The 16578-nt window shown below is 40.5% G+C and overlaps 1 protein-coding gene across 1 annotated transcript in view; it reads left to right on the forward strand.

Annotated features, from left to right (window-relative positions):
• Positions 1–131: 131 nt before the first annotated feature.
• STAM2 (signal transducing adaptor molecule 2) overlaps positions 132–16578 on the forward strand; it is a 58368-nt gene continuing 41921 nt past the window's right edge. The window contains exon 1 of the mRNA XM_002749440.6: positions 132–294. Within this exon, the coding sequence (XP_002749486.1) occupies positions 255–294 (40 nt within the window). The 5' untranslated portion in view covers positions 132–254. The remainder of the gene's footprint in view (positions 295–16578) is intronic.

Raw genomic sequence — 16578 nt, forward strand, 5'->3', positions numbered from 1 at the left:
GATAAAGGCGCTGGGAGGACGCCTGTGGTCGGAGGGATCTCGCCCCCGGAGAAGAGTTGGGGCAGGACCGCGGGGTTGAAGGGCAGATTCGGAGCCGGCCTGTCAGGCAGGAGCCGGGCAGGTGCGGTGGCGGAAGTGCGGGGACGGAGGCCGAAGCGGAGTGGTGTAGGAAGCCGCGGCCGCGGGTCATCTAGTGGGGTGCTGTTGCTGAGCCTCAGCTTGACAGCAGCGACTAGGGCTCTGGCGCCGGCGAGATGCCTTTGTTCACCGCCAACCCCTTCGAGCAAGACGTGGGTGAGTGCTGTGCCCGGTCCTGGACTGCTGTGTGCCCGGCCCTGGACTGCTTAAGTCTAGGTAGCAAGTGGGCGGTAGCGACTCCGGGTACTGGGAAGCCAAGCGAAGGGAGAGGAGGGGCGGTGCCGCCCGCTACTTCGGTGTTGGGATTTTTCTAGGGGCAACCTCGGCGTGTCGCTCGCGGTCTGGGAAGTGCTTCCTGCCGCCTGAGTTTGGGGTCCCTCAAAGGACCGTTTTCCTCCTCAAGCATAGGATTGGGAAGAGCCTAGGGCTCGCTTGGAGGCAGGATTAGTTAAGTAACTGTGGAGTTGGTGATTGAAAACTTCCTGCTCGCTCTACAGCTGGTTACCTCCCTCTCTGCCCCATCGTTTTTTGAAGATGATGCAGCGGTGGAGACCCTGCTGTCTAGAGCAGTCCAACTAGATATTTGACACCTAGACGACCCCATTGTATGAGAACTTACTTTCCATTATTTATATTACTCATGCATTCAATCCTTGATGAGGTAGTTTCAAGATTTATTACAATTGTAAAGATATTGCTCTTCTTCCCCGGATTGCAAAGATTGCGGAGGTGCTAGGAGGTGTCCTCTTTTAGAGTATGAAAAGGAATCTCAAGTCTCAAAACACTGCAGAACAACAAGTATTTTACTTGTTGCAGTCGTAAAGCGCTGGTCTCTAAGTGACTATAGAATGAGAAAAACATGGATAAGATATACGAACTTATTTTGGAAATTTGAGTAACACTACAGCAAACTGAGAAATATATATATGTATTTTTGAGAGTCTGAGTCTCACTATGTTGCCCAAGTGGGACTAGAATTCCTCCTGCCTCAGCCTGCACTGCTGTTTCCCGAGTAGCTGGGACTACAGGTTTGTTTTTTTGGTTTTTAGTAGCAGTAGTTAACAGAACCCTAGGTAGATTTTTTTAGAACTTGGAATGGGGGCGGCGGGGCAGGAGGGAAGCATGGCTGAACATTGCTGAAGTCACAAGAATACTGCACATCTTAGTAGTGAGTTACCTGTTTCACAGTTAACATTTGGTTATTAGGAGACTCTAGAAAGTGCCCTATTCTGGTATGTTGTGTGATCCTTAAGTCATTTAAAAAATATGTTTGAGTCAAGTAATGTAGGTATACAAATAGTTCAAATATGTATGTTCCTTATTTCATTCAACTTTTTTCTTGGCAGATGAATAGAGGTGACTGGCATAACTCTAGGAAATATCACTCTGAGGCTCATTGTTTCCTTTTGAAACACCTCATTGCAGCATTTTTTCTTTTGTTTGAATCATATTACCTTTGTGAGACCTGTACTTTTAAATAATTGCTATTATGAACACTTTGATTCTGTTCTAATGAAATAGAAGGTGCAAGATAGAATTTGACAAAGGATTTTAAAACTTAAAAACCATGAACTCTTCTTCAAGGTACATCTTTCTTGGAAGTTGATTGTTTTCTGATGGAAAATTTCTCTGGTAGAAGTAGGCAGGGTTGCTCTGCCTGTTCTGTTCTTCTAAACCCTTCCCTGCTGGCTCCCGAAGCCCCAGCTTGGTTTAGTGGATCACAGTTTCGTCCCACCTTTGTGAAGGAGGCACTGCTGTTGAGAAAACAACAAAACAAAAACACTGTGTCTAGATTGTTTTATGGCCAATGGCATAAGCCAGAGCTTCCAATAGTTACATACTAGCGTAAACATGACTGAATTCAGTACCCAAAAGACAGTTTAAGGGTGAAATAATGAAATTGAGGCCCTCCTGAAACTTCTAGACAAGAGAATGGAATTAGAAAAAGTAGAATGAAATACTAAGGGGCTCAAATCGGACTTGCACATAATATCATAGAAGAAAAAATCAGATTTGCACATATAGCATAGAAGAAAAAAATCAGACTTGCACATATATCATAGAAGAAAACTTATATATTTTGTTTTTCATACCTTAAATCTTTTCATTGCAAATCACTAAGACAAAGCAAGTCATTATTTGACTTGAGATGTCTGCAGGTATGTTACCTTACATTGTCATTGTCTTTTTCTCTTGTTCTCCTTGATTCTGTCAGATTTTTATTACTTTTTTTTTTTGGTCATTCCTTTGTTTGCTCTTCATTCAACAGACATACATTGAATAATTACTGTGTGTCAAGCATTGTGTTAATCTAGGGACACAAAATGAATAAATGGACTGTGAGTTCCGGCCTTCAAGGAAGTCTCAATTTAGTGGAGGAAACATACAGACATAGGAATTGTAATATAGTGTGATAAATATAGTGCTAGGAATATACAAGAGGCTTTACTTTCTGTTGTTATTTAAAACAGTCATAGTCCCTGAAGAAAAGACGAGGACCTTCAGATAGGATCTTTCTCTGTAAAGGTGTTAACACTGTCCTCTCCCTCCCACCTTTTCTTTTTTCTTTTTTCTTTTATTTTTTGAGACAAATCTGCCTCCCAGGCTGGAGCACAGTGGTGCGACAGCACATTGTAACCCCTGCCTCCCGAGTTCAAGTGATTCTCCTGCCTCAGCTTCCTGAGCAGCTGGGACTATAGGTGCGCACCACCACACCCAGCTAATTTTTTGTATTTTTAATAGAGGTGGGGGTTTCACCATGTTGGCCCCAGGCTGGTCTCCCAACTCCTGGCCTCAAGTGATCTGCCCACCTTGGTCTCCTAAAGTGCTGGGATTACTGGCATGAGCCACCACGCCCTGCCACCTTCCCTTCTTCTCTGATATCACTTCTCCCAGCAGGAAGTAACCACCTCTTGCTGGTGTATAATATGGTCATTTTATGATTAAAGGCCTTTAAAGATTAATCTCTTTGGGTAGGTGAAGAGTCTCACTGGATGATGAGCAGTCTTTCTGACATTCATATGAGGAAGGAATCCTTTTCTCAGTCCCTGAGAAAATCTGTAGTGGGTCAAGGTGTCTTAGGAAGGCACTCATGAGCTAATGATGATATGTGACTTGTCAAATGGAATTAGGGAAGCAAGTCAAAGGCTAGGAATTAGGGAAGTCAGGCAAATTCCTATCTTTTCTTATAGTCAGAACCTACAATCCCTGAAGGATATGCTAGATTTGGTAGCATTAGAGCTCTGTAAACATGTTATTGGAATTCCTCATATCTAGATTTATTTTTATGTTTTTTGTTTAATAAGATTTCTTTATTGTATTTTGAGGGGAAAAAAGAAAATATCCTTCTATCCCACCTCTTCTCCCCAGCTGGCACTCAAGTGTTAGGGCGGGTATAGGGATCTTGAGGTGGAGCCTGGTGGGAGTAGCCATTCTCATAGAATTCCAAAGGGAAAGTGAAACATGGGGGACAGGGCCACAGTGATTGGTATTAACAGGGAAGATGTCATTTCCTTTTTAATTGGTTTCCAGGTCGTGACTTGTCTGTTCTAAGCCTTAACTCCAGCTCTTGTTTGCATATCTTTTTTCCCCTTACTCAAGATAGGCAATCTTTCTTGCCAATTTTCTGCCTCTGTGCTGTTTACCATTCATTGCTAAATGTTTGCTCTTTTCAACCTTGGTTTCCCCTTCCTTTAAAGTTATACTTGTGTCCCACAAAGCTGAGCTCAAATTCTTTCTCCACAAAGCTCTGCTGACACAGCAGTTTGAATTGTGAACTTTTAAGAGGATACATTTCCAAGTGACATTTTAATGTGTGTATTGCTGTGTTTTTGACTTTTGCTATGTTAGAAGACTTTTGCTGTGTACCAGAAAGTAGCTTGGGACTTTCTCCAGTGAAATGCAGTCATGCAGTCCTTTTCTCCAGTGGAATTTTATAAGAAATCCCAATATAAAAATAGATACTGATAGCATAAGAATAATGCAAATTCATTTTAGACATTCAAATTTACAACATTTACTTAACTGGGACTTTGTACAATGGGGTTGTTAACATCTTTGTAAACAGTTAAACTAAAAAAAAAGTTTTTTGGTTTTGAATAAGAATGGTAGCCTTAACAGCCAATTTTTTTCCTAATATATTTTGTAGTTTTTTAAACTATGAAATACTTTCAGCATAAAATACAAAGTATAAACTCCCATTCCTGCCAGGCAAGTATCTCGAGTGCTAATATTTTGATATACTTGATTCTTTTATTAAGAAAGGAACATTCAAGATGCAGTTGAAATACTTTAGTACTTTTAGCAGCTACCCGATCCCATTCTTCCTCTCTTCTCAGAGTTAAACACGCTACAAATAGACATTCTCTTTTATAGTAAATATACTGCACTTAAAATTATACTATATATTGTTTGCATGTTTTTAAACTTCTTAAAAGTAGTATCTTTTTGTCATTCTACAACTTTGTCATTCAGCATTTCTTTTTTTTTAAGATGGAGTCTCGCTCTGTCACCCAGACTGGAGTGCAGTGGTGTGATCTCAGCTAACTGCAAACTCCGCCTCCCGGGTTCAAGTGATTCTTGTGCTTTAGCCTCTGGATTACAGGTGCACACCACCATGGCTGGCTAGTTTTGCTTTTTTTTTTTTTTTTTTGTGACGGAGTTTCGCTCTTATTGCCCAGGCTGTAATGCAGTGGCACGATCTCGGCCCACCACAACCTCTGCCACTTGGGTTCAAGCGTTTCTCCTGCCTCAGCCTCCTCAGTAGCTGGGATTACATGCTAATTTTTCATTTCTAATAGAGAGAGGGTTTCTCCATGCTGGTCAGTCTGGTCTCGAACTCCCATCCTCAGGTGATTCGCCTGCCTCAGCCTCCCAAAGTGCTAGGATTACAGGTGTGAGCCACTGCGCCTGGCCCTAGTTTTGCAGGGGTTTTTTTTTTTTTTGAGACAGAGTTTCGCTCTTGTTACCCAGGCTGGAGCGCAGTGGCGCGATCAGTTTTGCAGTTTTTAGTAGTGATGGGGTTTTGCCATGTTGGCCAGGCTGACCTCAGGTGATCTGCCTGCTTTGGGCTCCCAAAGTGCTGGGATTACAGGTGTGAGCCACCATATCTGGTCCATTCAGCATTTCTTTGTGAGAGTTATTCATGTTGATGTTTCTGGCTCTAGGTCATTAATTTTAATGGCTATGTGATATTCTACTGTATGATTATACGTTAGCTGTTGTCCTGTTGATGAACGTGACTTTGTTTCTAATTTTTTGCAACTACAGACAGCTCTGTATTGAAAGTTTTTATCTATGTTTTCTTGCGTTAATGAGTGCAAGGTTCTTTTTTTGTTTTTGTTTTCTGAGATAGAGTTTTGTCCTGTTGCCCAGGCTGGAGTGCAATGGCATGATCTCGGTTCACTGCACCCTCTGCCTCCCGGGTTTAAATGATTCTCCTGCCTCAGCCTCCTGAGTAACTAGGATTACAGGCACCCACCACCACACCCAGCTAATTTTTTTTTTTTTTTTTGTATTTTTAGTAGAGATGGAGTTTTACCATGTTGACCAGGCTGGTCTCGAACTCCTGACCTCATGCCTTGGCCTCCCAAAGTTCTGTGATTACAGGCATTAGCCACCACACCCAGCTGAGTGCAAGATTCTTAAAGTTTGTCTTGAAGGGGAATTCTTCAGTAGAAGTGTTAGCTCTTGGCCAGGTGTGGTGGCTCACGCCTATAATCCCAGCACTTTGGGAGGCTGAGGTGGGCAGATTACCTGAGGGCAGGAGTTTGAGACCTGCCTGGCCAATGTGGTGAAACCTGTCTCTACTAAAAATGCAAAAATTAGCTGAGTGCAGTGGTGAACGCCTGTCATCCCAGCTACTCGGGAGGCTGAAGTAGAAGAATCACTTGAACCTGGTAGACAGAGATCGTGCCACTGCACTATAGCCAGGGCAACAGAGTGAGACTTCCATCTCAAAAAAAAAAAAAAAAAAAAAAAAAAAGTTAGTTCTTGCAAAGTTGCCCTTCCAAGTGTCTGTTGATTTCCCTCCTGTCAGCAGTGAAATTCCTGTTGTTCCACATCCTCACTAATGCTGAGCATTGTCAGATTTTCTAATTTATACCTATTTGATGGGTATGAAGTAAGACATTGTTTTCATTTCATTTTCAATTTCTACTTCATTGTCAGTGAAGATGAGCATCTTTTCATATGTTTCTTCATCATTCTATTTTCTTTTTCTGTAAATTGCCTGCTCATTACTTTTACTATTCTGTTGGGTTACTTTTTAAAAATTGATGGCAGGGTGCAGTGGCTCACACCTGTACTCCCAGCACTTTGGTGGATTGCTTGATCTCAGGAGTTTGAGATCAGCCTGGGCAACATGATGAAACCCTGTCTCTACAAAAAATACAAAAATTAGCTGAATATGGTGGCATGCACCTGTAGTCCCAGCTACTTGGGAGATTGAGGTGGGAGGATGGCTTGAGCTGGGAAAGTGGAGGCTATAGTTAGCTGTGATTGTGCCATTGTACTCCAGCCTGGGTGACAGAGCCAGATCCTGTCTCAAAAAAAAAAAAAAAAAAAAGAAAGGAAGCCAAAAACCAAAACCTAAAAATAAAATTGATTTTTAGAGTTCCAGTTACATTTCCTACTGACCTTTTGTTGGGCATGTGTGTTACAAATCTATATTCTAGTTCTTTTTGTTTCTGGTGTCTTTTATTGTAAAGAAAATGTAAGTTTTAACTTAGTGATATTAGTCATTCTCCTTTAATTTTATTTTTCTTTGGTGGCTCACACCTATAATAAAGAAAGGAAAGTCCTCTCTACCCTGAAGTTATACAGATATTTCATGTGTTCTTCTACATATTTTATTAAAGTTTTGATTTTCACTTTTTAGGTCTCTAATCCACCAGGAATTAATTTTGTATAACATCTGTGGAGGAATTTAGTTGGATAATTAGTTGACAATAGACAGTAATCAGTTGTCTAATTACTGTAGATTGAATTTTCTGTTATTTTTCCCTACTGTTTTCTAACCCTTTCTCCATGTATGTTTCCTTTTGTAAGTCCTGGGTCTGTCCTTGCTTTTTTTTTTTTTGTGGCGGGGGATGCAGAGTCTCACTCTGTTGCCCACACTGGAGTGCAGTGGCCTGATCTCCACTCACTGCAACCTCTGCCTTCGGGTTCAAGTGATTCTCTTGCCTCAGACTCCCAACTAGGTGGGATTACAGATGCACACTACCATGCCTTGCTAATTTTTGTATTTTTAGTAGAGACGGGGTTTCACCATGTTAGCTAGGCTATTCTCGAACTCCTGACCTCAAGTAATCCACCCGCCTTAGCCTCCCAAAGTGTTGGAATTACAGGCGTGAACCACTGAGCCCAGCCGGTCTGCCCTTTCTTTTTTCCTATTCTCTCTATCCCAGCACTGATACCACATTCTAATGTCAGTGGCCTTTGTACCTGATAGTGCAGATCCCTTGTCTTGTGTTCCCCTTTTTTTAAAATTGTCTTAGTTATTTTGGGCATTTTAAATGGGTTTTATGACAGATTGGTTAAAATTATTATACAAGGGAATTTCTTGTAGGTTTTTACAATTTAAGAGAAAAGATAATTTTATTTTTGTTTCACATCAGCTGATGATATTGATAGTTTAAAACATATTTTTATTCCTTAATAATAACATTTTATGATAAGCTTATGTATAATTTGAAAGTAAATCAAGAAGAGAATGATTTTCTGCCAGTGAATATACAACACAATGTTATAGCAGTATAGTTAGGTGGATGTGTCTCTAGCATGGCTTTCTGTTTAAATAAAGGACCTCCAAGGTGTTGTGTGTTAAGAATAGGCCTTGTGGCCAGGCACAGTGGCTCACACCTGTAATCCAACACTTTGAGAGGCTGAGGTGATGGGTGGATCACAAGGTCAGGAGTTCGAGACCAGCCTGACCAACATGGTGAAACCCCATCTCTAATAAAAATACAAAAATTAGCCGAGCATGGTCACACATGCCTATAATCCAGCTACTTAGGAGGCTGAGTCAGCAAAAGTGATTGAACCCAGGAGGTGGAGGTTGCAGTGACCTGAATCATGCCACTGCACTCCAGCCTGGACAATAGAGTGAAACTCTGTCTCAAAAGAAAAAAAAACAGGCCTTGTATATAGGTATGTAGGGTAGGATATCAAACTCTGGTTACTTAACAACGGATAGTTCTAACCATCGATTACCCAGATATCAAAATGAAACTTAAGGATATATCATTTCTTTATCTCTTATTTTTTTCCTCCTTGGTTGTCTTTTATCCTTGACTCTGATCACTTTTCTTATTCTCCCCCTTCCTTGATTTTTCATTTTGTCCGTTACAAAGTTTTTATTTTATTTTACATTTCTTCTTCTTTCTTTTTGAGATGGAGTCTTGCTCTGTCACCAGGCTGGAATGCAGTGGCGCAATCTTGGCTCACTGTAGTCTCTGCCTCCTAGGTTCAAACAATTCTCCTGCCTCAGCTTCCTGAGTAGCTGGGATTATAGGCATCCACCACCATGCCTGACTAATTTTTTTTGTGTGTGTTTTTTTTCTAGAGATGGGGTTTCACCATGTTGTCTAGGCTGGTCTTTTTTTCTTTTTGGTTTTTTAAATATAAAGATGGAGTTTCACCATGTTGGTCAGGTGAAACTCCCGACCTCAGGTGATCTGCCCGCCTTGGCCTCCAATGTGCTTGGATTACAGGCGTGAGCCACCACGCCCGGCCAGGCTGTTCTTGAACTACTGACCTCAAGTGATTCACCTGCCTCAGCCTCCCCAAGTGCTGGGATTACAGGAGTGAGCCACCATGCCTGGCCTTAGTTACAAAGTTTTTAAAAGTGTTTTTGCTTACAGTCTTTTTCCTGTTATAAAAATATCAGCCAACTGGCAATATTTATCAAACACCATGAGAGAAGAATATTATTTCCTGAGGCATTTTGGTATTGTTGAAACATTCCTTTCCTTCATCCTTTCTTTTTTAGGGTTCAGTTTCGCATTGACTTATTGGCATATGCTGTCATTTTTGGTATAATAAGTGTTGCTTCTAGCTTTTAGACTGCCTTTAGCATTATTTTATTAATGGGTTGGTGGCTGCTATGCTTAAAGGACAAGCACCTCTCTGTCCCTGTAGCACCTTGTGGAACATTTACAGTTCTTTACCATGAAGACCTGTTACAGCGATCTCTGTTCCATTCAAGGAGGCCTTTCTTTAGTTTCCTCCAGTTAAGGAATGTTGAAAATGAAGTATCTTGTGAAGTGGTTCCTATTCTTTTTGTTTTTTTTTTTTGAGACGGAGTTTCGCTCTTGTTACCCAGGCTGGAGTGCAATGGTGTGATCTCGGCTCACCGCAACCTCCGTCTCCTGGGTTCAGGCAATTCTCCTGCCTCAGCCTCCTGAGTAGCTGGGATTACAGGCACGCGCCACCATGCCCAGCTAATTTTTTGTATTTTTAGTAGAGACAGGGTTTCACCATTTTGACCAGGATGGTCTCAGTCTCTTGACCTCGTGATTCACCTGCCTCGGCCTCCCAAAGTGCTGGGATTACAGGCTTGAGCCACCGCGCCCAGCCAGTTCCTATTTTTACTAACTTTTAATGCAAGCTCAGAACTGTGTTTAATCTCATATTTTAAAAAAGCACAAAGGGAAATGATGAAGGATTTAAAAATTTCTCTTATGTACAGTCTCCCTCATGTTTGGTGTAATTTTTCAAGGATAGCATTTGGATGAGAAATTTGTTCTTCAGTGAAATTTTTATTGTATCTAAAAACTCGCAAACTATTTTATTGGTCAGTAAACATTCCCTTAGTAAGCACATGCTTATTTTCATTTGCAATATAAGAATTGTAGTGACTCAGAATTTTACTTCTCATTTGTACTAAAAAGGAGTTTTTTTATTCTTACCTAGAGCAGCAGCTTTTACTTTCATTTGTCATGAGATGAATTATCTTAACCTTCTCTTCTAAAAAACGGTCTGCTTAAAGAAATCTAGCTGTGCAGTGGTTTTGGTTTGTCTACAGTAGTACTAAGTCCTTGAGGTAGAGGGTTGAAGGGGAAGAACTTTATTTATTTTTTTGAGATGGAGCTTCGCTCTTGTTACCCAGGCTGGAGTGCAATGGCGTGATCTCGGCTCACCGCAACCTCCGCCTCCTGGGTTCAGGCAATTCTCCTGCCTCAGCCTCCTGAGTAGCTGGGATTACAGGCACGCGCCACCATGCCCAGCTAATTTTTTGTATTTTTAGTAGAGACAGGGTTTCACCATTTTGACCAGGATGGTCTCAGTCTCTTGACCTCGTGATTCACCTGCCTCGGCCTCCCAAAGTGCTGGGATTACAGGCTTGAGCCACCGCGCCCAGCCAGTTCCTATTTTTACTAACTTTTAATGCAAGCTCAGAACTGTGTTTAATCTCATATTTTTAAAAAGCACAAAGGGAAATGATGAAGGATTTAAAAATTTCTCTTATGTACAGTCTCCCTCATGTTTGGTGTAATTTTTCAAGGATAGCATTTGGATGAGAAATTTGTTCTTCAGTGAAATTTTTATTGTATCTAAAAACTCGCAAACTATTTTATTGGTCAGTAAACATTCCCTTAGTAAGCACATGCTTATTTTCATTTGCAATATAAGAATTGTAGTGACTCAGAATTTTACTTCTCATTTGTACTAAAAAGGAGTTTTTTTATTCTTACCTAGAGCAGCAGCTTTTACTTTCATTTGTCATGAGATGAATTATCTTAACCTTCTCTTCTAAAAAACGGTCTGCTTAAAGAAATCTAGCTGTGCAGTGGTTTTGGTTTGTCTACAGTAGTACTAAGTCCTTGAGGTAGAGGGTTGAAGGGGAAGAACTTTATTTATTTTTTTGAGATGGAGTTTCGCTCTTGTTACCCAGGCTGGAGTGCAATGGCGTGATCTCGGCTCACCGCAACCTCCGCCTCCTGGGTTCAGGCAATTCTCCTGCCTCAGCCTCCTGAGTAGCTGGGATTACAGGCACACCCCACCATGCGCAGCTAATTTTTTGTATTTTTAGTAGAGATGGGGTTTCACCATGTTGACCAGGATGGTCTCAATCTCTTGACCTCGTGATCCACCCCCCTCGGCCTCCCAAAGTGCTGGGATTACAGGCTTGAGCCACCACGCCCAGCCCACTTTTTTTATTATTAAACATTAATGCCTTATTAGGTTCTGTTAAGTTACCTGATAATGAACAAATGTTTGTATTTAATGTAGAGATTGAACCTAAGAAGGTCATTGTCCCCTGAAAATTATTGACAATCCGAAGTGGCCATCTGCTTATAGATGTTAAGAATAGGCCTTATATGTATGTATGTAGGATGGGATATCAAACACAAATATATTTATACTTGACAACTATTAGCTCTAACCATCTATCACCCAGATATCAAAGTAAAACTTAAGGATATATCATTTATTTATGTCTTGTTATTTTTTTCCTTCTTGGTTGTCTTCTGTTCCTGAATCTGACCTCTTCTCTTCCTCGCCTGTCTTGATTTTTCATTTTGTCATATTATTCCAGTTTTATGTCAGAAATTTATCAGTACATGGTAGTGTAGTTTTAAATTTTTTAGACATTTCTAGTGGGTATCGCATTGTGGGGTGTTTTGTTTGTTTGTGTATTTAAGACAGAGTCTTGTTCTGTCGTCCAGGCTGGAATGCAATGGCACAATCTGTACCCACTGCAACCTCCACCTCCTGGGTTCAAGTGATTCTCCTGCCTCCTGAGTAGCTGGGAATACAGATATGCACCACCATGCCTGGCTAATTTTTGTATTTTCAGTAGAGACAGGATTTTGCCATTTTGGCCAGGCTGGTCTCTATCTCCTGGCCTCATGTGATCCACCCACCTTGGCCCCCAAAGTGCTGTAGTTACAGGCATGAACCACCGACCGACCAGCCCTCATTGTAGTTTTAATATGCATTTACCTGATGACTCTTGATGTTGGGCACCTTTAAATACATTTATTTGCTAAATGAATATTCTCTTTTTCAAAGTATTACTTGTTTAAGTATTTTGTCCATCTTTTCACTTAATTTTCACAACTCTTTTTTTAAGCACAGCAGCTATTTTAATCTCCTTTTGACAAATGACAACATAGATTTGGGTTTGAATCAGGGCAGAGGTGAACTACTACAAAGTTTACAAGCTAGTAAGAAAGCTTCAGAGCTGGATGTAGGTAGACAAGGCAGGTCCACATAGTTTAATTGGTGATGTGTATCCCACCCCTGAAGCCCGACAGTACTCCACAGGTGCATACAGAGTGTGCATAATGGTTTTCTCAGTCTGCAGAGGTAATGTCACCATCTATCTGGCTTACTTGCTTTTGATTCTCCATCTGTAACTTTTTGGCATGTTAGTGGCTACCTTGGAGACTCATTTTTCCTTTATCCCAGCCACGAGAAAATGTCTGGCACATCATGCTTCCTGATAGGCTTATTACAATGGAAATTGTCACATAGATGGTTCTGCCCTGTCTCTTGACTAAGGGTGTGTGTAAATGAGTGTGCTCATTTTGTGGAGTTGGGGAGGACATGGTTCTCACCTAACAGGATTACAGAGAGTGTTTTGGAAATATCTCCTAAGAAAGTGAACTTGCAGGAAAATAAAGGCTGGCCCCAGGACTGTTGCCTTTTTAATAGATGGTTCAAAATATTAAAATACAGTAAAAGGTAACTTTTATGTGTTTTCCCCCTTCTTTTCCTTCTGTCTCCCCTATGTGCTCAACCCCTTTAACTCCTCCTAGCCCCCCCAAAAATGCTGGGGACATGAGAAATGAATAGAATGGCAATGAATGATCTCTGTTCCACCAGAGGAAACAGCTCTTAAATATATTGTATTATTATATGGTTTAGTAAATGGAGTTAATGATGACATTCTGCCTGATCCTTTGCTTATAAACAAGAGTTGAATTTGCATGTTTCCTATTCAGTGTGTTTAAGATATTTATACATAGCGAAACAGAAAAACTATGTTAATTTGGCAATTTTGAACAAAAATTGCACTCAAAAGGCAGTTTAATATAGTGGTTTGAACTTGGAGCACACATTGTGAGCCAGAGGGCACAGATTGAAATCTCTGTTTTATTGCTTACTAACTGTATAACCTTGTGCTAGTTATTTAATAATTTTCTGGGCTGGGCATGGTGGCTCATGCCTATAGTCCCAGCACTTTGGGAGGCTGAAGTGGGCAGATCACCTGAGGTCAGGAGTTTGAGACCAGCCTGACCAACATGGCGAAACCTTGTCTCTGCTAAAAATACAAAAGGTAGCCGGGCCTGTAGTCCCAGCTACTCTGGAGGCTGAGGTGGGAGAATCGCTTGAACCTGGGAGGTAGAGGTTGCAGTGAGCTGAGATCACACCACTGTACTCCAACGTGGGTGACAGAGTGAGACTCTGTCTCAAATAATAATTTCTGTATCTCAGTTTCCCCATTTATACATATTTTATTTTTATTTATTTATTTTACAGACAAGCTCTCACTTTGTCGCCCAGGCTGGAGTACAGTGGCACAATCATAGCTCACTGTAAACTCAAACTCCTGGGCTCACAGAGTCCTCCTGCCTCAGCCTTCTGAGTAGATAGAACTACAGGTGCACATCACCATACCAGACTAATTTTTTATTTTACTTATTTATTTATTTTAGAGATGGGATCTTGCTCTGTTGCCCCAGCTGGTCTTGAACTCCTGGCCTCTCAAGTGATCCTCCTGGCTTGGCCTCCAAAAGTGCTGGGATTACAGGTGTGGGCCACTGGGCCCAGCCCCGACTTATGGGGATCCTTCAGTTGCTTGAGGAGCAAGGGATTTAGCATATATAAAATGTTCAGGAGTTATTGCTTAATTGCTATCTCTGTTTTTCATTCATTTGTTATCTCTGTCACTCAGTACTCAGAGCTGTAAGTAGGTTTTCATTTTAGAAGGTATGCAGATGTATTTTATAGAAGGATGTATATTGCTGCTTTCCCCAGAATAAAGACTTGCATCAATAAATGCTAACCCAAACAGAACATTACATGGGGAGGAAAATTAAACGAGAAAATGTATGTTAAACCCAAGTTTAACTATGGAATGCTAAATAGGGTCATTATCATTTAAGACAGAGAAGGAGAAGAAATATTTAGTCAGGTTGAGGTATTGGGCATTTAAATATTTTAATCTAAATTTTACTACACAAGAATTCTAGAAACCTAACAAGTATATATAATGATTTAATAGTCTAAGTATACACAACTTATTTATAAACTAGAAAAAAATAGCTTTTCTACGTTTTTGAATAATTAAGTTTTTTAATGAATTAGTCCAAAAACAGAATGTTTCTGTCTTTAGTAAAAGCTATCAACTGTGGTTTCCTGGAGTGTATAATTAATTCTACTCTATACTTGTTCTTCATTTTCTAGTTTTTTTCTTTTTCTTGTTTTTTTTTAGAAACAAGAGTTTCACCCTGTCACTCAGGGTGTGGGTGGAGTATAGTGACTTGATCATAGCTTACTGCAGCCTTGAACTCCTGGGCACAAGGAATCTTCCCACCGCAACCTTTTGAGTAGCAGGGAAGGGACTACAGGTGTGCACCACCGTGCCCAATTTGCTTCTGCTTAAAAAAATGTGTGTGTGTGTGTGTCTATACATACATATATATGTATGTATAGACACACAGCTATATACACACACACACACACACATATACAGACATATATACACATGTATATAAAATTATTTCTATACCAAGAAAAACTAGCTAAAAATTTATATGTAAGAAAAGTATATATATATATATATATGCATATGTATATATATATTTAAAAATATATTTTTTTGGCTAGTTTTTCTTGGTTCTTATACTGCAATTTTAAGGTATAGAAATAATTGAGCTTTCTTTCTCCTATTAATAAAAAGCAAAATTTTTTTCTAAGATTGCTATGATCAGAATGTGTCCCCCAAAATTTGTGTATTGGAAACAGTCTCCAGTGCAGTAGCGTTGGGGGATGGGGCCTTTTGGGAAGTGTTTAGGTCATGAGAGTACCCCCTTCCTGAATGGATTCATGCTTTCATGCTACTATACAAGAGTGATTTCACTCTCCCTTGCCCTTCTACCTTCTACCACGGGAGGACACAGTAAGAAAGCCCTGACTAGATGCTAGTGCTTTAATTTTGGACTTTCCAGCCTTCAGAACTGTGAGAAATAAATTTCTGTAATTTATCAACTACTCAGTTTCAGGTATTCTGTTATAGCAGTGTAACACAAAGTTCTAAGAATTGCTTTACTCATATCCAAAAGTATTGATGTGTAGTATCTTAATCATAATACATGTTTATGTTGCCTTCTGTTATACTCTATCCACATTTTTTCGATTGTTATTTTCCATGTGATTGGGTATTACAAGTTTTTTTTTTTAATTGAGACAGAGTATCTGTTGCCTAGGCTGGAGTGCAGTGGTGCTATCTCCACATCCTGGGTTCAAGTGATTCTTCTGCTTCAGCCTCCTAAATAGCTGGGATTACATGCATGCACCACCATGCCCAGCTAATTTTTTGTATTTTTGGTAGAGATAGAGTTTCATCATGTTGGCCAGGCTGGTCTTGAACTCCTGGCCTCAAGTGGTCCACCGTCCTTGGCCTCTGAAACTGTTGGGATTATAGGCGTGAGCCACCTTGCCCAGCCTACTACAGGTGTTTTAATAAAAATCCATTGTATTCAGGGAAAATGCTGTGTATACTGACCTAGATTCTTTCCAGTTTTTAATAGTTTCATACACATTTGAAGAAAGATGTAAACTTTGCTTTGATGTACAGATAGTCCTTAGTTCCAATATGTGTGAATTTAATTACTGTGGTCTATTGATTGATTGATTGATTCATTCATTCATTCATTCATTTATTGAGACAGGGTCTTGCTCTCTTGCATGGGTGGGAGCACAGTGGCATGATCACAGCTCACTGCAACCTCAGTCTCCCGGGCTCAAGCAGTCCTCCCACCTCAGCCTTCTGTGAGTTGCTTGGGCCACAGGCACGTGCCACCATACCTGGCTAATTATTTGATTTTTTTTTATAGAATTGGGATCTCACTAGGTTGCCTAAGCTGGTCTCAAACTCCTGGGCTCAAGCACTCTTCCCACGTCAGCATCCCAAAGTGTTGGGATTACAGGTGTGAGCCACTGTGCTTGGCCGAGTTACCATGGTTTAGTTCAATAACACCAATCCCTAACAAGTTATGCAGTACCTTTGTTATTGAACTCAGCTTAACTGGACTGAATTTTGAACTGCAGAACTGTGAGCTAATAATAGGTGGTGGCCTCAATGTTGATTTTGGGGTGATTTGTTACAGAGCAAGTTTAAAAAACAAATATAGTGAGACTCTGTTTAGTCTTTTTAGTTATTTTCCAATCATCTTTTCTCTCTATTCAACTTTTATTGACCTGTTTTCA

Source organism: Callithrix jacchus, chromosome 6, assembly GCF_049354715.1.
Source record: "Callithrix jacchus isolate 240 chromosome 6, calJac240_pri, whole genome shotgun sequence".
Lineage (NCBI taxonomy): Eukaryota > Metazoa > Chordata > Mammalia > Primates > Cebidae > Callithrix > Callithrix jacchus.